This window comes from Anguilla rostrata, chromosome 2, assembly GCF_018555375.3.
Source record: "Anguilla rostrata isolate EN2019 chromosome 2, ASM1855537v3, whole genome shotgun sequence".
In the NCBI taxonomy this organism is placed as follows: domain Eukaryota; kingdom Metazoa; phylum Chordata; class Actinopteri; order Anguilliformes; family Anguillidae; genus Anguilla; species Anguilla rostrata.
This window is the reverse complement of record NC_057934.1, coordinates 52,894,349-52,917,890: the sequence shown is the minus strand read 5'-3', so window position 1 is coordinate 52,917,890 and position 23,542 is coordinate 52,894,349. Positions and strand designations below refer to the sequence as shown.

Genomic DNA, 23,542 nt, shown 5'->3' with positions numbered 1-23,542 from the left:
CAGATTCCATCATGAAGATCAGAACTTTTTGTCTGAACTATCAATAGCAATATGGGATGGATACTGATAATTGATGTAGCATATCCCATATAATATAAAATGACCCCATAGTTTTTTAATGAATCATAAATTACAACATACTTTCCTTAAAGTCTGCTTATAACATACATTAATGAATTGGTGCCAGTGGATTTAGGTACTAATGGATAATTGAAAGTATATGTTTTCTTGTGCCAGTGTAGGTGGTATGTTCCTTGGTATGCTGTCCTTTTTGAAAATGGGTGAACTTATCTTTACTGAAATCCAGCCATCATGTGGGAAATGGGTAAGTGGGTATATATACTAGTGGGCAGAGCTACTGTTAACACTGTCATATTTTATTTATGAAGGATGTGTAAATATATAGAATATATAGAATGCACAGGCAAAACACTACATGCGGCCTTCAGCATACAGAGAACTAGATTTATTTAACACATTTACTTACAAATAATGGAAAAATTATAAGAATGAAATATGTTTCGTTTGGAGATTAATACCTACTGCTTTAATGTCAGGGAGTGCAATTTCAGACCTTCTTTAAATTCATTGAGGAGCAGGGGTGCAAACACATTTCTCACAACATGAAAACAAAGGCTTCCATTTGCATTCCTGCACAGAAAAAAATGAATAAAAATATGGAAAATAGTTTTAGTTTCCAGTTTAAACTAATACCTTCCCATCTGCATTTAGATGAGAATATGACATGGCAATTAATGGTATGTATGGAAGGAGATTAAAAGTTGTAATTATTCCAGCAACCTACATGTAATCAAAAGCTCTCCCGCGGTGTTGAAATGATTTTCTTTTTGATAATATAGTCAACAGCAGTCACACTTACCAACTAAAAGCAGAAAATAGTTCAACAACTGTGCAATGTCCTACAGAAATACAAAAAGCCAGAAACAATTGAAGCAAATAACAGACATTCTTCTCACAGAAAACATAGAATTACACTGATTCTGCTACAGTGTCATGGCCTGTGTTAAATTGTAAATTGCACTGTAGGTGTACCCTGATGTCAAAACTATCCTTGCATCAGTCATAAACAGTAAGTTATATCTGGAAAAGCCAGAAGTATTAACAAAATGGTGGGAAAGTACAGTGACAGTGTTTAGGTTATGTTGCAGATGCAATTAATCCTATTCACAGATTCTTTCATTTTTGTTTTTATACACAACAATATCACAGCCTTGTTTATCAAGGCTGTCTTGAAGGACCAAGGATAAATTTCAGTCTACCAAAACTTAACTTTACTATTTTTATGTAAAATAAATTCTATGCAAGTCAATGAGCATCAAAATGTACATGTACATCTGGACAGTGTATGGTACAGGCCCACTTCTCTCTGTCCCTTTTGGGGCTTAAATGCCATTTCATTGTACTCACAGATCCGGCAGAGTATTTTATACAATCTAGTGGAAGAGCAGAAATAAATCTTTCTCATGGAGTCATAGGTAATTTGCAGCTCCTGGTTTCAAACTGATCAATGTGCACATGCATTTCATTTCAATGTCTTCAAAGTGTTTTTGCCGGACTTGCTAGATGACATAAACTGGCAGCCATTTTTTCTTTTGTATATTAGAGATGCTTACAGTATATAGGCTGCATTAACACCAGCACTTTCACACTGGCAGCTCCTCACGACCAACATGTAACCTAGCAACCAATGGTCCACACAGAAATTATGCTTCTTTCTTTCCTATTCAGAGCATGAGCCTTGGGTGAATTCTCTCCTGCCCATGGCTCTATTCCCTCTGCATGTAGCCAGTAGCATACAAGTCGTCCGCTGAAAAATGAATGCCAAGTGTGGTGCTGGCCTTTTAGGCTTTAATTTGTAAACATAAAGCAACAGTATTCATGGAGGAGGAAAACCACAACCGTGTCTCACAAGAGGTAGAGGCTTTTAGTCCACCATATCACCATCTGTTTGGATAATAAGATAACAAATGTCAGCTCAGTTGGGTGTATAATGGCTGTCCCCTGTGATGGCATTAGAATCTGGATGGCTAAAGTTCAAATACAAAAAAAGGTTAACCCTTAAGAAACCCGACCCACATTAGAAAACTGAAATGATGTGGGGTCAATGAGGCCAGTCTGAAACCAAGGAGACATTTAAGGTCCATTATTATTATGCCTCCCAGATAGAAATGTCACACTTGTGTTGAACAGGTCACATTGGGGCTTTACAGGATGAACAGTATGTGTCCTACAATGAGAATGCAAATGCGCTCGGCAAACAGTGGGTAAGTGCTGGGGAAGATCAAAAAGAGGCATGTCCAAATCATTTTCAGTATCAACATAGCACATGCAAGAACTCTTTTAGTTCATAATGAGTTGGTATGACAGCACACCGGGAAATCACACCAATTCAGATTGCTTTTGCATTCTTTATTTATATAGTACATAACTGAAGGCTGATTGATAGTGCTATTAATTATATTTCCTTACAGTTAAACTTTCAAGTATGTTGCTTCAAAAAACACTAGTTTAAACTGTTCACTTTTCCTAAGGCCCACCACTTCTTTGGTTTATAGCAGCCAGGGATATGTCGAATGGAATCTCAGGTTTGTAGCCATTAGCAGTGTTTCACCACTTTACACCAGCTTGCTCTCTGGAGTGTGAGTTCAATGTTCTTCATTTTGAACAGACTACTTTGTTGAGCACGTTATGAGTAAATGTTACCTCTGCTTCTTCATGTGTCATCTTTTCAATTTCCTGAAGCCTATTAAGGAATTTGGTCAGTGTGGCAGTGCTCTGTTGTACTAAGAAGAATATACTATTTTTGGTTTTATTATTATCAAGATGTTAATAAACACTAAAAGCAATGGGGACTCTTAAACCATGTTAGAGAGGATATCATGACCCTGAATCAATAGTTTCCAGAAAACAACAAAGGGATGTTACTGTCAAGATGTCTCATGTGAACACTGGACTGTGTGGTGGGCGCTCAGAGATAGCATACTCAAGTGCATAGAAAATGATCCATTGATACAATATGTCACAGCATCATTACTGTGACAAACACATCATTTAGAACTACCACTGAGTCATCCAATCCTGATTTTCCAGGGATATAGACCTGATCTCACAGAGGATGATCTCAGTCAATGATTCACTGTAGATTGCCCAAAGCATAGAATTTCCATTAAACATCAAACTTACTTGTTTTTTACTGGATATCCTGAAGAAACAATATCATACTTGTTAGAAAACATGATGGGGAAAAAAAATCTACTAAAAAGCAGTCCCTTAAAATATTCTGTTCATGCTTCAAAAATCTTGAGAATTTTTTTTTTTGTGTGTGTGTTTGCAGATGGTATACCATAAAGCACAAGAAAAAAAATACAAAACACTCTTTTTACAGCCACCTTAGGACGTAATCAATGTGTTGCTGTTAAATTGCATCTATTACTATTTTCCACATTTCCCCCTTATGTAATGGTCTTCTTGTGTATGTTTCTGTGCGCATTATTAGGTTTCTTCAATAACTGGATGAACGGGACTCAGGGGATCTATTACCGTTGTTCATGTTTCAGAGATGGATACTGCTGAGGTTTCATAACTGAAACAGCAAAATGCAGAATTCAGCAGCCTTTTTCAGGAGATACAGCAGAGGTTAACTATGTGCTATGTATGTTTTCTTGGGAGACACAAAGAGCAAGCCTGCAGCTCTGTGAGAGAGCCTGTTTTTTCTTCTGTTTTTTTCTGTGTTTGTGAAAACTAGAGATGAGAGGTCTGCCAGGGCCCCTTAAAGAACATTGAGAAGAAGCAATTTGGTACAGGGAAATGAAACAAATGATACAGGGTAAGAAGAGAGATCCGGTGAGTATCGACAACACAGGCAGAAAATCAATCTAACAAAAAAAGACACAATATAAGCCCTCTTTTCAGTTGTAAATGTAAAATTTAATTTGAACATGTTCATTAACAAAGAAAGGAATAACAGATTCAACACTTCAGATTAAAAAGACCACTCCACATTCTCAATGATTTTGCTATTAATATAACAGAAACAAAATTTTATGAAAACAAGTTAATCTGTATGAATTTAACTGCAGGATATAAAAGCATATAATAAAAGGTCATTGAATAAGGTGCATTCTTAAGTATAGAAGTGTCATATCTAGCAGCTACTGCATATTGTAATATGTGCATACCTTTGCATCAATATACATGTCTAGTTCATATTTCATATCTGAAGTAGCAGAGCAACACCTGCCAAGGTCCACTTGGACGGGTTCTCTTTGGTCTTCAGGTTGAAGGTCCACACGTAAGTGGGTCCTCGCTGCCTGGTTTTGTAAACAGGGCACTGGTACACGTTGCGAGTCTCCTGCTTGTCAACAGGGATGGCTTTAATAAAGATGACAGGCACTGAAGGTGTTAATTCTTTCAAGCGGGACTCCGCAATGATCCCAGCCTACAGACAGAGGTTGACAGGGGTTAGTGAAATGAAAATGAAGCACATTAAAATGCATACAGAATGAACTGCAAAACAACAAATAAATCATCATCAGAAATACATGTTATAAGACTAAGTACTGAACAGGTAAAACAAGAATGGTCATTTAGGCAACAGTGGCAAGGCACATGCTTTCCAACACAGAACTGCTTTTTGAAATGGTACTACCACTGTGTGTGGTTTCATTCCATGCACAACATAGATCACAAGCTATCTAGCTAGCTATGCATAAAAAAGACTAAGACGGATGACAACATGAAGCATCACACCATCTCTGATGTGGTTATCAGTCTTAAAAATGTGTGAGCCCATCAATATCAGCATCTGCAACAAATGTTGCAAGGAAACAAAAGGCCATTGGAAAGTTCATTACAGTGACATAATTATGTTAGCTGAGATGTTACGAATTTGGCTTAAACTCTCAGAAATAGCAGAAAATGATCCCTCTCTTGCTTTAGCAAGTGTGGCCCATATTTTGCAGTTTGCTAGTTATAAACAGCAAAGGCTATTGGCCAGAAAATACGAATGGTCATCTGTGCTTTATTATCAACTATGGAAGAGCAAATAAAGTATATGAACGTAAAATGAGTAGCTGTTAGATATCCTGATCAATCCAAAGATATTGAGGAGAAAATTGCAGCAGAAAACATGGCTCTCCAGTAACCCATATGGCCAATGATCAATGGAGAGAAGAGCTGCAGACTTTTTTTGCCAGCATGTCACAGGATTGAATATTAACAGTGTGCACATGGTGGTTTATATTATGTTGTTATAATGATAGAACATGTTCTACCATTAGAACAGTTGAACAGTCTGTAGAACAGTTTGCCATCCAAATGCAAACTGTAAGTGCAAACAGTGTACTGCATCTACTACATAAATATATATATATCTATGTGAATAGAATTTCTGCATGATGCATGCTATTTTAATTTTATAAATGTTACAAAGAACAAATGTGAACCATTGTAGGATACTTAATTGCACCGAGCATCTTATAAAGTGATTAATGTTCATAAAAATAATGTTCTCAGTATGACAAATCCATCATTATCAACAGGGTATGCTTATCTCCAATTTTTGCATCTAGGCATTATATCCACAAGAATATATATTTTTAAAGGCCAGGGTAGTTAGACTACAAAGACCTTGCTACAGAGCACTATGACCTTCTGAGTTGAAAACTGATGCAGTTCTGAGAAACTGGGAAGATAATATTTGCATGCAGTTTAATGCAAAACCACTGTGTGCGTTCGAATAAAATTATGTGTTTTAGCCACATAAGGACAGAAGGACAATATGAAAACATAATTTCCCTTTTGGCTGTGCTGATAGTGTGTACAAGTGACTGCACAAATTAACCGGAAATATACACACAGGGACACTATTACAGTTCAATATTATCCCCCTATGGTGGTCTCTATAGGCATTCTCAAGCCCTATTTTGTTCATTATCCACATATCTGAATGCAGGTTGGTGATACGGTACTAAAGTAGCAAAAAACAAATAAAGACAAACTGTAAACATTAAATACAGCATTCAGTAGCAGATGAATGTGCAACATATTCAATAGATAAACAAAAGCTGCATGTATGACGAAATATCGATCAAATTGTAGATGCCTCAACACAAAATGCAAACAGAACATTCCTTATTTTCCTCCAGGAAAAAAATTCTAAATTTGTCATTAGGCTGCCAATTTATTTGCTAGAACATACTGGGCTCCACATGCCCTTGTTATAGTGTTTGTTTTTAATTTGTTGTGTGCAATTTCAGCATGTCAATCAAATGCTCAGATCCTACTCACTTTAATCTGAGCTTAGTTTTTTCCCTTGAACTTGAACTATAGAGATTAGAATGTACTCCCCACTCACTGTCAGAGTCATTTGGCCAGTTTGAGTTTAAAAGGAGACAGTTACAACTTAAAGTAAGCAAATTGGTAAACTGGTTGACACTTTATTAAAAACACCGCACTCCATCAAAATGGGAAGCTACAAGATATATTAACTGTCACGTTAATTATTGCAGAGTCTGGAATCATTAACCTTTTCAGAATACCGACACTGCTACCAATACCAATATTTTTCACTTTTCCAGTCCTTGTATATATCATGTTAGAGATCAAAGATAATTGAAGATAAATAACTGAAATCATCTACTGTTCTTAGATATCCAAACCTTACAACCTCAAACACAATTCTAATAGTGATATTTAGTTTTTACAAAATTGCCATTCCTAGCACACAATCTGCTCATACGTGCTCATCATATAGAAGGGAGACAAAAATACTTTTATATTGATTTTAAATGTGCCACCGATTCTTATGCCTTAAGTTTCAAAAATTAATATTAAGACATATATACAGTGAGCTCCATAATGTTGGGACATTTTTTATTGATTTGGCTCTGTATTCCATAATTTTAGATTTGTAATCAAACAAACCACCTGTCCATAGTGTATTCCTGCCTCTCGCTCAATGCACACTGGGATAGGCTCCAGCACCCCGACAAATTTCACATTTGCCATATCTGTCCACATAGGTAGATGCAAATTTTAGGCTTCACAAAAGGCAGACAAATGACAGGTTTCTGGCTCGCCAGCAGTATTTAATGCCAAAAAGAAAAAAATAGAGAGTTGGATAGAGCTTGCTGTAAAACAAGAATACGATTTGGGACTAGGTAGGGTTGAAGACAGATGGAGCTCACATTGTTTCTACAGGACAGGACTTTCTGCTTGCCAGCCAAATGGGCCTTCAATTAATGTAGCCACTAACATGACAAGGTAGCTATTATTACTGATAATGTTATATCATTTGGTGGCCTTTTTTTTTTTTGGAAGAAGATAAGGTTTTTTTTGTGATAGGTGAAGTTTGGAAGTCTACCTAGGCTAGCTCAGCACATAAGCAAGAACCAGCTAGAATCCTGCTTACCAAGTTAGAAATGCTGATGTGTGTTCATGATGAGGTGTGTTGAGAACCAAGAGGGTAGGGGGGAGATGTCTGTCTTTTTTTCTATGGGCGGGGCCAAAAGGTGTTATGAATTTAAGATTGATTTCAAAACCTTTTGACTCTTGAGAAATTTGGTTACTGCTGTTTTTGGTGATAGCTGAAGTGAATATGTTTATATGTATATATGTTTGGGTATAAAAAACCACAACACTTGAAATTAAGAGCCAATGTTTAGGGCAAATACTCATTGAAACCAGGCCATTATACCATAGCTATAGAGGACAATGCATACTGCTGTGAACAAAATCACACAATATTTTGGTCACCCCTTCACTGTATTATTTTAATGATAGAAAAGGGTAATTGTACTGAGTTTCAGTTCATATTCATCCACAAGTACAGAAAAAAGGCAATACTGATATTTTTCACACAGCTGTCCTTCACATCTCCCCTATTAAATCCTATTCCAACCTGTGGTGTCCATAAGCTTTCATTAGATGTTCAAGCCTTCAGTCGACAGATTAAGTAACATAAAATGTAATCTGATAAAAATCTTTAAAATCTAATTTGCCCCACACAGAATCAATATTTTCTCATTAGCCTTATAAAATAATGTATTGTTTCTGATTGCATTTTGTCCAACAATATTAAACCCTTATTTAAAGTAGTTTTAATTTGACAGGCAGTTGCCATGGAGATAGTGGCTTCAAGAAAGATTATTTCAGAGATCCTGTCTGAGACAATAGGTTGCAAGCATTTGGTATCCTTCAAAAGTGGTGAAAGTTAATGGGTTTGTAAAATAAATCCCCTTGCTTTCTATACTACATAAAAACTGTGAAACAGGACAGCTCATACAAATAATTAATCTTCTCCCACTTAACAGAAAACAGACAGTTGAAGTTACAGACCACTGACTGACGTTCACACAAATTTGTGCTAGTCACTCTTGAGATTCTTTCTGAGAATCTTCCACAGTGGCAAGAGTTTATTTTATTTTTCAATGTTTACGATAAAGCTCTTTGAGTACATTTAAGTAATTTTAACAATAAAATGCTTATGAAAAGTTAGACTGTCTTCCATTTAAAATGCTATCAGTCCTGATAGATACACATCTATATATTAGTCAAATGTGTCCTTTCCATGTTTTAATTGTTACATAGTGGTCTTTGCAATCTTTCCATAAAATATCCATATAAATATATTCCAATCAGATTAATTGACTTTCTTTCAAAAGCCCTGTAAAACTGTAATACTGCAGATCTATTTATAATGGTGCTTAATAAATTCTGAAATACAGGATCTAGTAAAATTTTTGGCTACTCTGTAGTCTTCAAAAGCATGAAAGACTTCTTGATAAACATTTTACCTTTATACTTATAGCTGTATTTATTATTATTATTATTATTATTATTATTATTATTATTATTATAATTAGTATAATTAATAATAATAATAATAATAATAATAATAATAATAATAATGATAATACTACTAATAGACTATTTTTTGATGATGTTGAGCATTAATACAGTGACACAGAGCAGAGCTGACAAGGAGTTCACATTAATAGAAAAATGCTGATTACTCCTCTTTTATTCTTGAAGTTCAATATGTATTTAGGCTTATCATCCAGTGTTCCTTTTAATATCAGCTCTCTACTACTCCCCCTACAAAATCAGTTAACAGGTTGTGCCTGTTTACCTGAAGCCTATTTCAGAAAGTGGGTCAGTTGGCTCCTTCATTAGTGAATGCAAATCGTGCAGGGTCCTTTGGGAACCTGTTATTTCAGTGGAAAAGAGAATGTTTTCTGTCTAACTTAAAAATGAAATCTTGCGTATACTTCCATGAATAACGGGCCATTTCCAGGCTGTATTACAGAGGTGACAATTACATGTGCAGGAATCTCCACTATAATGACGTGTACAAGATATAAGTCTTAAATCTTCTTTCTTGATGGAATAAAAATACGTTCTCAATTCAATATTCATTCAGATAGGCATACAAGGAATGATCAAATATGAATCGCATTGGCAGTTGTGCCAACATCTTAGGACTTACCTTCTCCCTCTGGACTACTCTCCAACTGTGCTGCAGTCTATAATATATAGAGTGAATAGGCAAAACACGGGGTTGACCACCATAGGGATATGGTAATACATTGCCCAGGATGTGCCTGTGAAGTTTTTTTTTTTTGGTCATATCTTTGTTCTTTGTTGAATGTAAAAAAAAAAAAAAGCAAAAAAAAACAAAAAACAGATGGTGACATTCTTGGCAGAGCAGGGAACATTCTGGATCTGTACTATCTGGAGAATGCACACTGTCTCTTGGGTGGACACAATGATCCCTCTTTTTGAGGTTTAGCCTTAGTGGAGTATAAGATTACAGTGTAGCTACTTGGGCCGTCTCTAAAGCCGAATACTGTACTTTGAAATGTATGGGCAATTCACTGTAAATAGATTTTTTTCTTCCATAAGTTGAATGATATTTTGCAGCTATTTATGGAACTTGTGTGTGTTTTGTGAACTGCAAAACACAATTCACATGTTTTACGCATTGCAAAACCACAAATCTGTAGTTTTAAAACTACAACGCTCAAGCTGAGGACACACAAAAATACAAATCATTTTGGACTATTGTACAAAAGGGAAAAATCCACACATGCATGCACCGATCAACATTAAGGTATCCACAGCCAATCAGGGGAAGAGTAGCTCATAACCATAATGAGTGAGAGCAGCAAGCTGGCACGGAGCAGGAAGCTGGAATGCAAGCTGAAAGCATAGCGCACGCACAGTTGAGTAATATCAGAGATTTTGTTAATATCTAATGAAAAATATATTCATGCTGAATAACCTATAGATCAAACTTAATCTTTGATTAGTCGCTTGCAGTAAGGGAAATGTTTTACTGGGTAGTTGTTGGTTCAGCAATGACCTACTTTCTGCATGCTAGCTATGATTCGATTTCCATGAAAGGCGGACTAACCAATAAGCTTGTACATCACTAACTTACTGCTCACACGATTAGCTAGCTAGTGACTGAGACGGCTTTGAATTGCTTATAGCAAAAAAATGAGTTTACTTATTTGGAGTTTCTGTTCTATACAATTAATTTGAGATGGGTATCATTTAGATTTTGACAACACTGGTGCCAATACTTCTAAAACAATACTAATAAAATGGTACCAGTGCCTAAATAACAGCAGCAACAATTTTTTGGGAATGTGATTTCACAGACATTGCATACTCAGTTTCATTTGGTAACAATTTAGAATTTTTGCAGTAATCAGCGATGCAAATGATCTTTTAGTATACCGATAGCGAATGGCAATGCATGACAGGGACATACTGTAGGATTACGAGGACACCTATTGCCAAATGTCCCATCTGTGCCCCTGCTTGCTTCCCACTGCTCTTCCATAATTGTCTGTTACCTGCCCTGAGTCCTAAGCATGCTGCAGTGCTGAGACGCTTCATCAGCCGGTCCCCCCTCTGTTCCGGCCCGCATACTGCCCCTGGACCGCCCCCTCCTGCATCCGCACTCCCAGTCCCGCAGACCTTCATCCCTCACCACCCTAGCATCCAAATGATTCAGAATCGATTCTTAACTGTCTGATCTGACCTGTTGTTCATTATGAACTCACATACCAAGCCGGCCAGAGGAGGATGGGCTCCCCCGCTTTTTACATTTTTTTTTTATTTCAGATTTTTCCCTGTTTTTCTCCCAGTTTAGTGGCCAGTTGTACTGCAGTACTATTCAATTCCCCAATGGTGAGAATTTTCCGCTTCACAACCCTGTCATTCGGTGGTAGGAAGGAGGTCTCCTCCGAGGCATGGCTTGAACCCGACCATAATTTTGACTCTACGCAGGGCCGCTTTTTGTGTGTGACGAATCTACCCGCCAAGACCCTACTTTAGTGTTGATTGGTGCATACTCATGAGGTTTTTTCCAAATCATACCCAGAAAAAGTGCCAAAATGATTAGTATTTTTGTCTGTCCACAGCTTGAGCTTTGCAGTTTCTAATTTGTAGTTTGAGATCTGTAAAACAGGATTTGTAGTTTTGTGATGTGTAGAAAACATTATATAACTGTGTGCATAAAACACATGTGAGTTGTGAAACAAGTGTAAATATGGGCACTAAATTCGCTCTATAGCTATTCAGAAGATAAGATTATGGAAAATGAGAACACTGCAGATAAATATATATATATTTTGTTTTTTTTTCCGTTTGAACAGATACACATGCAAAAAACAGTTACAGATAGTGTTGTCTCAACACACACCTAAAAGCTATGTTTAAGGGGATCTTCAACTATATTCAAAAGCTTAAAAAATGATCAGAACTGCTTTGTTATTCATGGCTTGTGTACTCTAACACAAACGTAATCAACAAATGTATTCATACCCTTGGAAAACTGACAAATATATGATTTCATGGAAGGAATGCATGGTCGGAAAGTTTTCAAGAATAACTGTACAATGCTATGTAAAATTTGAAAATATAATGAAGAATTAATTGAAACTGAAATGAAACATAGGTTGATTACTTCTCATGTGATAATTATGAAAAATGATAGCTGCCATAAAAGGTTAACATTTATAGTAAAAGGTACACTATGCATAATAGAAATACTGAAATTTGACTGGCTAGAATACAGGATTTGGGATGGTTTAACAAAAGCATCGGAAGCAATATATAAATTACTGTAACATCTTATCAATTGCAATATTTTTTCACACACATTTTCACAATAGTGATTTAGTTCTTAAGGTAGCCATTGTACATATGCAATATTATAAACATAAATTATTATAGTATATTGTGACATGGTGTTTTATTGTGTTTGAAATGAATCACTGGCTACTTCACTATATGTTACTATGTACTGTACTATGTAAAATTATAATGCTCCATAAATGTACTTAAGATTGATGCTCATTGACTGTGTGTTCCGTAACTAGCTGTTCCATAACTATGTACTTGTTAATTGGGCTGTTCCTAATATGCTTTTTGGCTTTTGGCTAATGTGGCTTGCACTAGTGACCTAGTAAGTCTCTCTGGGTAAGATGATCTGCCAAGTAAATGAATGAATAAATAAATATAGCAGTCCATAATAATAATAACAATAATAATAATAATAATAATAATAATAATAATACTTGACCATTTACCATGTACAATTGAGAGAGAAATCATGCAGCCATGAGAACCCCAATCAATGTGGTTTGATAAGTACACAACGGCCTCTTTTAAGCCTCACTGGCCTTTGGAAAGAACATGCATAAGAGATGGATGAGTGGGCAAACATTCAGTATGATCATTGCTCAACTCACCTACACCCAGCCAAATGGCCCTCGACTTCAAGCCTGTTCAATATCCATGCATTACATGAATAATAAAAGCAGCCACTATCGCAGATAAGGCTTAAGGCACAGAAAAGCCTTTTACATTTGCCTTTCTGCAGCAGAGTTCTCTGGAGTCCTCCTTTCCTCTGCCCTGTTTGATATACTGGTAGTCTGAAACTCTCATGGCTCTTTTAAAACTATGTAGTACAGCAGGCTGACAGTAAACTCGATCTCAGAACTTATATTATGTCAATCTCAGGCTAACTGCATGCAAGTCTGATGGAATGGCCCTTGCCTGCCATGGACTGGGAGGAAGTGGCACAGCGCTAATTTGCATGCGTGGCAAGGGGCATGAGACTACACAGCTCACTCCAGCCCTGTTACAGGCCAGCACTGTTGGAACTGCGATGGGCTCACTTCAGTAAGACACAGCTGGGATTCAGCCTTCGACAATTTACTCTGATCTACTTATCCCTTCATTAAGCACACAGCCTCCCCTGCAGCTGCTGACTGGCAATAATGTACGTAAATGTTCTGCTGAGGTCAACTCTTCATGGTGCAGCTCTGAGTTTTGCATGCACATACAACACCCAGGGACCAGTAAAATCTCACTACTGTTCACATACCGTCCAAACTGCTACATGGTTATATGTGGTGATCTTCCAATAAAAGATAATCTATGAATGTAACTGTTATCCTTCCTTCTCTTCCAAAACTAAGTTTTCATTTTAACAAATTACAGCATTTTGCAACAGGGGTTGCTTCCAAAATGAAATGAGTTTTGTTCGTTATGTGAATGCATCACAGACAATGCACTAGAGTACTGCTTTTCCCACTGAGTAGGAAAAATGTTTAAATAAATTGTTTAAAGTATAGATTATGTGTATGTTCACTTTATATCAGGAATAAACTTGTGTTCATAGACAAATAAAAATGAATGTCAATTTTAATAGGCCTCCAATTAAAATACACAAAATAGCATTTTACTTATAAATTAACAGATGCACAGTACTGAATAGTGTAGTACTGTAACCAATAATGTTTTACTTGGAACTTTATTTCTAAATCACTATAATCTAAGACATCCAAGCAACTGTTTGGTCATGTTTATTACATTTATTGACTGCAATATATTATGTTTTTAAGTCACTCCCCCTTAACATTCAGAAAAACTAATTCATATAAATGAGACTGTTAACATAAATCTTTGACTTTTACAGCTGTGCTCGGATATTCCAGATGGATGTGTGCTTATAGTCACTTTTACAGTTGGGTAAACTCAGGCACATTTTCCCCCCTAAGGACCAGAAGCAAGCCTCCATTCACATATTGGCCTTTCTTTAATATATGAAAAGCAGCAGTGCTGATAATTAAATTCTGCCAGTACATACTCTCACATTCCGTAATTAAAGCACACTCTGGAGAAGCATTCCTGAGGAGCATTGCATGCATGGGCATTTACAGATATAAGGATGAATTGATGACCCCAACAGCAAAAAATATGTTAATAGCAAAGGGGTACCTGAGTGTCCCAGCGAGCGCCCTCCATGAACAGGCCATGCACATAGGCGCCCTCTCTTGGTGGGCTGCTGAAGTCCTCGCGGTTCTTCTTGGTCACATCGCACTGCAGCGACATCTTGTCCAGCGGCCACTCGTTCCTCCTGGCCATGGATTGCATGATGGCGGTCAGGAAGGACTGGGGGTTGAAGAAGCCCGCCAGCCACACTGCGGAGGGCAGGCTGAAGTCCGACGTCCACGTCTCTAGCTCCTTGATGCGGTTCAGCAGGTCCATGAACCAGGCCGCCAGCCCTGAGATCGACGGGTAGGCCCGCTTGGTCCAGGACTCAGGCACTAGGTCAAGGAAAATGGAGTTCTGCAGATTTTCCATCTCACTCGTCATTGTGAGCTCTCCCTATATAAATGAATGAATGAATGAATGAATGAATAAATGAATTAATAGATGGCATATTTTCAGTTGTATTGACTTCTATGTCCAATAATATTTACTCCAGAAACATATTTCAGGCCATAATGTGATAACAGTAAAAAAACTAATTATTTATCAAGTCATTACAAAGCTCTTATCAAATAAGCTGAATAAAAAATACATTTTCGTTGTTATCAAAAACGAATAAAATAAGCTAATTTATTCAGGAAGCTAACATCCACAAAACCACTCACTAAATAATCCATTTTTTTCAGACACAGAGCTCATTCTGACAGGTTAGAAAGTGCACAAGCAGGAACCTCTGTCTCATCACACTCATCCTCACAGGCACGTCCATTACTCATACCTCAGTGCGTCACACTGTCCTGTACTAAACAAAGCCAAAATTCTCCCCCCTTCTTAGAAGCAGGTTACTGACCTCTCCTTCAGAATATCACAAAACACCACTCAGAATGTAATGCACATCTATGCACTTTGTCAGGGTGTTGTTAAAATCAGTGTAATTCAATCTCTGTCCTGGGGACCCCTTGTATATGCTGGTTTTCGTTCCAACCACAGTGATAATAATAGAATTTTAACAAGCTGTAAATTTATCTTATTTTCATGTTTAGAGGGATTATTCACCCTATTAAACCACATTATGTCAGAAATAGCTATGCATGGCGTGAATAATATTGGTGACATGGAGCTCATTGTGCTGTATTGTGAACATCTACATGAAAAGAGGCTACAACGTTATTTAACTGATCAAGTTAAAGACTGAGGTGAATCAGTAGACTCCTAATTGGTGAAGGTGAGGACACATGGTCACTAAAACTAACAATTTTGGTTGATAATGTTGAATTCAGATAGAGCAAATGATAACAAGCCAAACCTGCACTGAGCTAATAAGTTTAAGCAGCAAAAGTATGAAAGAATGTGTTCAACAACCTAATTCGGAGCATATTGATTCCTGAATTTGATCAGTTTAAAATTTTTGTTACCTCTTTTTATGCAGTTGTTTGCAATATAGCACAATGTGAACATGTGACTTTTACTTTAATGGCATGCATATCTTTGTCTGACATTATGTTGCTTAGAGGGTAAATATTCTATCCAAACACAAAAAGCAGCTAATTAAAAAATTAAATTGTTTAATAAAACTTGGTGAAAACCAAACCACACCCAAGCTTTCAACTTACTTGTGTTGTTTTTTAGTGTTCACTGTTTTCTTTAATTTCTTTAATTTTCTTTACTTTTGTACAGTATCATGAAAAAGGCATTAGCCCTTAACAAACATGTCTCACAAGCTCTTCAATATGATTTAATATGCACAAAAGGCATACATACTGAGGAGGCAATAAAAATGATGTATACTCAAAGGAAATTGACTGAAGGATACTGATGACAATAATTTTTGTTGCATGAATATTAATGCAAAACCTGTCACAGAATAGTGAAGAATAGCTGATTCATTAAAGCAATAATTAAAAATTAAGGCATCAATTCTTGCATTAGAAACATCCTTACATGTCCAACAGAGGAGAGAACTTTAAGGCCAGATTTACTAAAAGATTGTGACTTTTCCAATGCAAAAGCGGTTGCTACAAGGTTACAATATCCATGTCGGATTTATTAAACAGTCGCAATGGGTCAAAATTGCTATTGGGATGTATTTTGCTGGGATTACGTCACTCTGCAACTTTTGTTTTGATACAGTTAAATGTGTTCATGCATATGTATACCTGGAGTGAATGTGCTAAAACAGGGTGGGGATTTTATGTAAATTAAGCATTCAGTCTAATTTACTAAAGCATGCATTCATTGCAACTCAACTCTTTGTGTGAGAATTTTTAGAACTCCTGAAAGCAGGCTGTAATTTGTGCTCATATAACCAATAGCTCACATACAGGATCCTGGAGAAGGGTGCCAGGCTATACACACACCATCGGCAGTCAAATCAGTTTGCCTTGTGGGCTGCACGGGGTGGACATGAGCAAATGCATAACACTCAGGAAAGGATATGGGATTTAAAATATGTTTACTGATCGACGGCAGCAGGACCACCATATAGTGAATGTTTTATGGGGTGCAACTATTTCCTGGCCCTAATCTGGCCCTAAATATCTATAAAACTAAGATATCCCTATTTGTCAAAAAAGTATAAAATTACAGAAGTCATATAGCTATATCTATAATACATCCATACATTTGTCTTGCACAACTGATAACATAATTGTTTGTCTTTGAAATCATGGATGTGTTCAGTTAGATTTTTAAAAGCTTTTCATAAATGTTTAAATAGGTCAGCTGATGTATAGAATTAGTTATGGGCCCAATGGTGAAAAATGTATGATGGATATATTTTTTCTGCTTGTTTTGGTTTAATTTAACAATTTCATTAGAACACTTGAAATAACCATAGAAGATAATGATAAAAAAACCTAATCTCTGTGTCCTGCATGTCCACATGTCAGGCAGAGGGGCTGAGGAACGACTGACCTTCAAGCCCAGGTTGAGTTCTTTGAGAGAGCGTTTTATCTCCTGGGTCAGCATGTTCATGCGCTCACACTCTTGGAAGGCAACCACAATGTAGGGTGTCCGCTCCTCCACTTTGCTCATGAGCTCTGGGATGTTGAACTCCTCTGGTAGTTTCTCCATGATCTCGTCCAGAACTGTCTTTACCTGGTGGACACAGCGTTAAGATGGAGTAGGACTGTAAACAGATTTTATTTTGTGAATCAAAGTCAAATATCACAGTTCCTCTAAGCCATAATACTGCCCCTAAAATTTTATATCTTTATTTTTATTGTAACTTTTGACACTCATTTCCTTCCTCGTAACAAAGGATATGTTATACATTGTTGTGCTTTTGTCTAGTTTTCATAAACATGCGATACCAAAGACTTTAGTCTCTGTACAATGCTGTGCCAGGAATTCCTGGTTTAAGAAATAGAAACAGCATGGTTGGAAACACAGTGCAGAATATAGTCTGTCATGTACCTATATCATGAAACCGACAATAGCTCTGGGTCAAGATTTAATGAAAATCACATTTTCAATGCCAATAGCATGTTCATATATAAATAATACGAAAATGATCACACAGAAGACATAATCCCACCCTAGACTGGTCCCGACAGAAAGGAATATACTGCAAAATATGGTTAATATGAAGACATGTTTTAAAAATACCATGATGAATACAGTAATATACAGTATGTTACATTACAGGCATTTGGCAGACGCTCTTATCCTGAGCGACGTACAACATGTGTGTGTGTGTGTGTGTGTGTGTGTGTGCTGTAACATCTATTGCAAGTATGCAATAATTCATACATACAATGCATACATTGTGTTGCAACATCTTGATTAAATATATATTTATTTTGAATATATTGCAGTATATTCCAGCTCCATAAGAGGATATTAAAAATAACTTTTTAAAACCACATTGACTGATGAAACATTGGGTTGGCAATGAAATCATTCATTGGTCCTGTTTGATATCATGAAGGTGATGAGATCCTGCCTTACAACCTGGCCAATATTGCTGCTTCAACAGAATTGCCCCTTTTCATTCATTGTTCTTTTTTTTATACATGCCCCAGCACTCCATAGCACCTAAACAAAACATTAATGGGATCAGCTCAGTCTCTCAAACTCTAACCTATGGACAGAAACTTTGAAATGAAAAATGGCTAGATTTGTGGTGTAAAGACCAAATTTAAATAGGTTATGTCCATTCTTGTTATTTCATTGTGATACCATGACATTTCTACAAGGGAATATAAGCAAGCTTTTAAGGTACCTTTCAAAACGTATCTTCGCAAATTCAGATTTTAGAAAGCTACTCAACCTGAACAAAGGAGAAAATGTTTTCCATGACATTGACGCCTCTGTACATGACTACACTCACAGAAACTGGCAGGAGAACTAAAGCTAAAATTGGCTGAAGTACAGACAAGAAACCACTAAGACATTCTCAAGAAGATTTCATCAGATGTGGCTATCATGGAGTTGTCACTTGAGAGGGCAAGCACTTACGTAGCTAATGTCCATCTACATTATAGACTGCACAATGCTCAAAGTGCTTACACCTTCACATCCACATTAAAGTCAACCACTTCATATAAACCACTATAAAATTCACTGTAGTTGTCACACTGATACATGATTAGTATAATCCTGTAACTCGGTGAAACAAAATAATGTTGAGGAAAATAATGAAGAAAACTTTTATCTTTGAAGAGGGAAATAAAAATAGCATCAACGATGTTTAGCCCAATTGCTTTTCTTACAAATTAGTCACATTCATTAATATTCATTGTTAAACAAAATTTCAGTGCTTAAATGGTCACAGTTCAAGGCTAAAACATCATCAAAAGCCTTTGGGCTCCCACAAAATGTTTGGGATGAATGATTAAATCAAATTCTATGTCTTATACTTTACATGGAAGATGAATGGTTTGGTGAGTCTGTTGTTCCAATCAAGCACAGAGGGCTTAATGCTCCTGACAACAGATCTATGAGGTTTTGGGTTGAAGGCTATTATACAAGATTTAATCTATTTTTCTTTAGAAGTTACATGAACATGTGAGTGCAAAGCAGACATATTTCACAAACACCATGCTTTTGTCAGTTGTAAAATCATGAATACCCCTATTCTTAAACTCAAAAGGTCATCTGTCATAATGAATTCTGGAACACTGACACAGTTCCCATATCTCATTTTTTAAATGTCAGCACTGAGCTGGAGACTTTGGTTAGCAACAGACTCACTTTGATCTTCTGAGACACAAGTGCGCCTCCATGCCGAGTTATACTAATGCAGATGAAGTCACTTTTTTTCAACACAATGCAGGTAAAGCTGCTTTAAAATGGCTGAGGGGCTTTTCTTTCATTTCTGTTACATATAGACCTGATTCTTGTTTGTAAACAAAAGAGCATCTGCGTGCAACCCAGGGGCAAAAAGTGTATCACCTTGGTAGGCTATCACAATGCAGCACAATTGATCAAAACCATTTAAAGTACTATGTGCACCTTCTTGTGTTTCTGGTTCTTTCATTTTACTTTCATATTTGCAAAGCTATAGTAAATATAACCATCTGTTTGAAATTGATAGTGTAACTTTTGTTCACGGTAACGTTTGGCCAGATAGGTAGCCTGCCTATGCTAACACACAAACAAAGGTGGAGCAGCTGACAATGATTGTGTCAGTAAATTGTCTGTGGGAAATAATATGTTGATAACTTAATGCTTAAAGCCTATCGTTAACCAAGTAGTCCACTTTTTTGTTTGGTCAGAAGAGAAAAGGCACCGGCACCACAAGCCCTTTCTTACGGTTTCATCCAAGTGTTCACTGAGGGAAATGTGTCTTTTCAGGATGTTGGCTCACCCTCAGCTGGTGAGTTTGCCAGTTTGCCAATTGGCTAGTTAACATTTGTGGGCTAACGTTACACAGATGGACAGCATACCCCTGGTTTACAAACAAGGTATTCCAAAGTATCTTAGACACACCTCCAAACACACCTCAGCTCCTCTACTTGCAATCTAGCTAAAGTTAGTCCACCTATACATAAAACAATTACCCTACACACAACCACTATGAATGCAGTGCCATACGCACGGAACAAACCCTAGATAGCTACCAGTAACTAACAACAGCAGCAGCTTGGTGATCAAGATCAACCTGTTTCTTGACAACAGGAACATAAACAAGCAAGACCTTATACTTTTTTAGATCTCATGGCTAGCTTGTTAAAATGGTAAGCTTCTATTTCTACATCATTAATTATCTTGTCAATTATCTTGCAAGCCAGCTAGACATCTCCATCAATATAACAGCAACCATTAGAATGCTAGGTTTGCTGACACTCAACGGAGCCTAGTATTAAAATTATATTTAATCTTGGGTCAAAATGGTTGCACAGTATATTTTCTGTCATGTATAACTAGCTGGCCACCTACTCCATTTGCTTCAAAACTGGTTGTAGAATTCAACTGAGCACCAATGCGATGAGATGGGAGCCAACATAACACAATACATTATAGACACTTGCTAAATTGAATGAATACTGCACATATTTGCAATAAACTGCTTAGCTAACTCAGTGTTGATGCACCTAATATATTTGATGTAAAACAAGTGTCCTTTATCATCCACTTCAGCTTTGGCAATCGCAAGTTGATACTGATTTCTTTTGGGATATTGAATATTCTGCCCCAGAGTGGCGTGGGAACCCCAATTGTAATGTGGCTGAGAAACCTGCCCATTCGTCAGCATGTGATGAAATCTGATACAAGCCAAACCACAATAGGTGCAAAACTCTTGACGGATACATACAAGTTATGACAGTGAGGATACTGGTCAGGAAAGAAAAAATATTTCAAGGGCCTAGCCTATATGCTGCCATGGTTCTATTGCTTAATTGTGCTTTAATCAAATATAAACAATTAACACAGACACAGCTGGAAAAAGTAGCAAATAGGTAAAACATTTCATTTGCAGTTATTTGAATATTTAAAAAATGCAATAAAATTCCAAACATTATTGCAACTTCTGAACAACAAACATGCATATCTCAAAAATAAACTTCAAAGCAGAAATTTCAGAATAATTTCATTCTATTATTTCTCATTCAGTAGCTCAGACATATTCAACTATATTGCGTGGTCTTTGCACACATTTCATGTGAAGTTGGGGCGTGACACTGCCCTGAAGTAATCACCTTCTCCTCCCTGGTGGAACCGCCGCCCTCTCCAGCACTGCTGTCCCTGGGCTGCATCTCCAGCACTGTACGGAACAGCTTCTCTGAAGTCTGGGTGAGGAAACCAATCTCGGCATTGGGGTGCAGCCCGTACAGGTAGGGCGATTCAGCAGGGAGAGCGGCATCAATGTACTAAATAGGGAAATCAGACCAAAACAAAGCATCAGTCTCTCAAAGTCCACCCCAGCCTCTGCACAGATAAGTGCACTGAGAAATTGTGTTCCTGGTGGCATAGCTTTTTTTCAGCACTAGATCAGGCAAAGCTTCCTTTTAATTTTGGCCCTTGAAAAATGCTAAGTAAGAAGAGCCTTTCTTGTTTTCTTTGTTGCAGAAGCCAGCAATATCTTGGTCAAATGGTTGTTCGTGAAATGTTGTATGTCCTGCACACACACATGCGTGAACACATGCACACAGACAACACACTGGCACTGCCAATCCCAAAAGGTCACATCCCACATCATGCGACCCACACTGCAGAGAAATTATCTAACCAGCACGCAGGCTAAGAAGCTGAGTCACTACCTTCCTCCTTACACAAGGAAGAAGAAGAGAAAGTCCAGCACACCACACTGCCACTCAGTTAATCAGGACAGCCAATTACAAAAGACAGATGAACAAACTCTACTTAAGGCCTCTCACTTCGATAAAGGCCAGGGACACTAGTAAGTGGCAAATTAAACAGCCTTACCTGTCAGACTCCAGGGGTTAGTGGTGAGAAATGGAGCATGTGCCTCTGCCATAGCTATACTATATAGAGAGGCACTGCTCTGTTGGCTTTTTAAAAGATAATATGTTCCTTTTTTATTTTAAAACAATAATCCATTTGAAACAAGCATATAATGCATACACATAAAACACAAAGAGCAAACAACTCAAAACACAAACTAGGCATTGTGACTCCTTTCTTCTATTTTCATAGTCTTAACCCATTATTTTCAGTCTAAATCCATATCCATTTCAAAGTGTCCTGCCTTTTGATTTCATTCATCCTTCTCCCTCTCTTCTGAGTAATCCTCAGGGTGGTCTCTACAGGTGATGTCCATCCCACACACTGAGGAAGAATTCCACGTTTGGAAAGAGCACCATCCCAACATCTGAATAGCTCTATGTATTTGGTGCGGGGGAATAATCATGGAACTTAGCCATTCCACATGCAATGGGAGAAAATCCGTACCCATGTAAAGCAGTCCCATATGTCACAAATCCAATTTATCCATGGGCCTGTGGCATTATGGCCTTTCACATGCAAAAGGATCTTACAATCAATTTTTTATGTATAGAGTCTGTATTTGACATCACATGTGAAGCAATCAAGCATGTCACATACCAAAAATTTACATAAACCCTATTCGAGCTGGACTAGTTTCACAGAGGGAAGTTATGTGATTTCAGTGATTACAGACAGGATGTGTGATTTTAATCCAGTACAAAGTCGGAAATATGAAAACACTGCAATATGAAAACAATCCAGTTCGAACGGACCCCACAGTAATGCAATTGTCTCTGCCAGGCAGAGCCTGGAGGGGATCATGCATTTGGTCACGTGTGTATGTGTGTGTGTTTCTGTCTCTGTCCACAGCTAATCTTGCATACTATTGGGCCGATCAGCCTAATATTTGTTGTGCATGCTGACAGCAGGCCAAGGACCTGAATTCTCGAATATTTTGCAAATCGGTCAACAACAAATATTTTATTTGAATTCATTTCCATCATTGTTGTCCATTGAAATAGATTGAGTGCTAACTCCTAACCGGTCGCTAGGGGCCGAAAGTGATCAACAGCTGCTTCCGTTTGGAATGCCTGGCAGAGATCTGCACTCTACTGAGTGCACTCTTCTAGTTGCACATGGAAAGTGTTTGCCTTGGTTTTTTGCAACCAGTAATCAGATTTTAACTAGCAGCCTGATGTCTTGTTTTTTTTTTTTTTTTTTTTTTTTTCTTTTCTGGCGGAAGTGCAGTTAGAGACATGTACATCCGGGCGATCTGCGGTTATTTTGGAGCTGGAATTACAGAAATTGTTCATTTTGTATGAAAAGACCAGACAGAGCT

The 23,542-nt window shown here is 37.3% G+C and overlaps 1 protein-coding gene across 1 annotated transcript in view; it reads right to left on the bottom strand.

The window, feature by feature from the left end:
* Positions 1–3,926: 3,926 nt before the first annotated feature.
* Positions 3,927–23,542, bottom strand: part of dnah9 (dynein, axonemal, heavy chain 9) — a 123,709-nt gene continuing 104,093 nt past the window's right edge. The window contains exons 66-69 of the mRNA XM_064323062.1: positions 21,456–21,626; positions 17,227–17,409; positions 14,320–14,709; positions 3,927–4,459 (exon numbers count right to left, since the gene is read on the bottom strand). Coding sequence (XP_064179132.1) covers positions 4,232–4,459; positions 14,320–14,709; positions 17,227–17,409; positions 21,456–21,626 — 972 coding nt within the window. The 3' untranslated portion in view covers positions 3,927–4,231. The remainder of the gene's footprint in view (positions 4,460–14,319; positions 14,710–17,226; positions 17,410–21,455; positions 21,627–23,542) is intronic.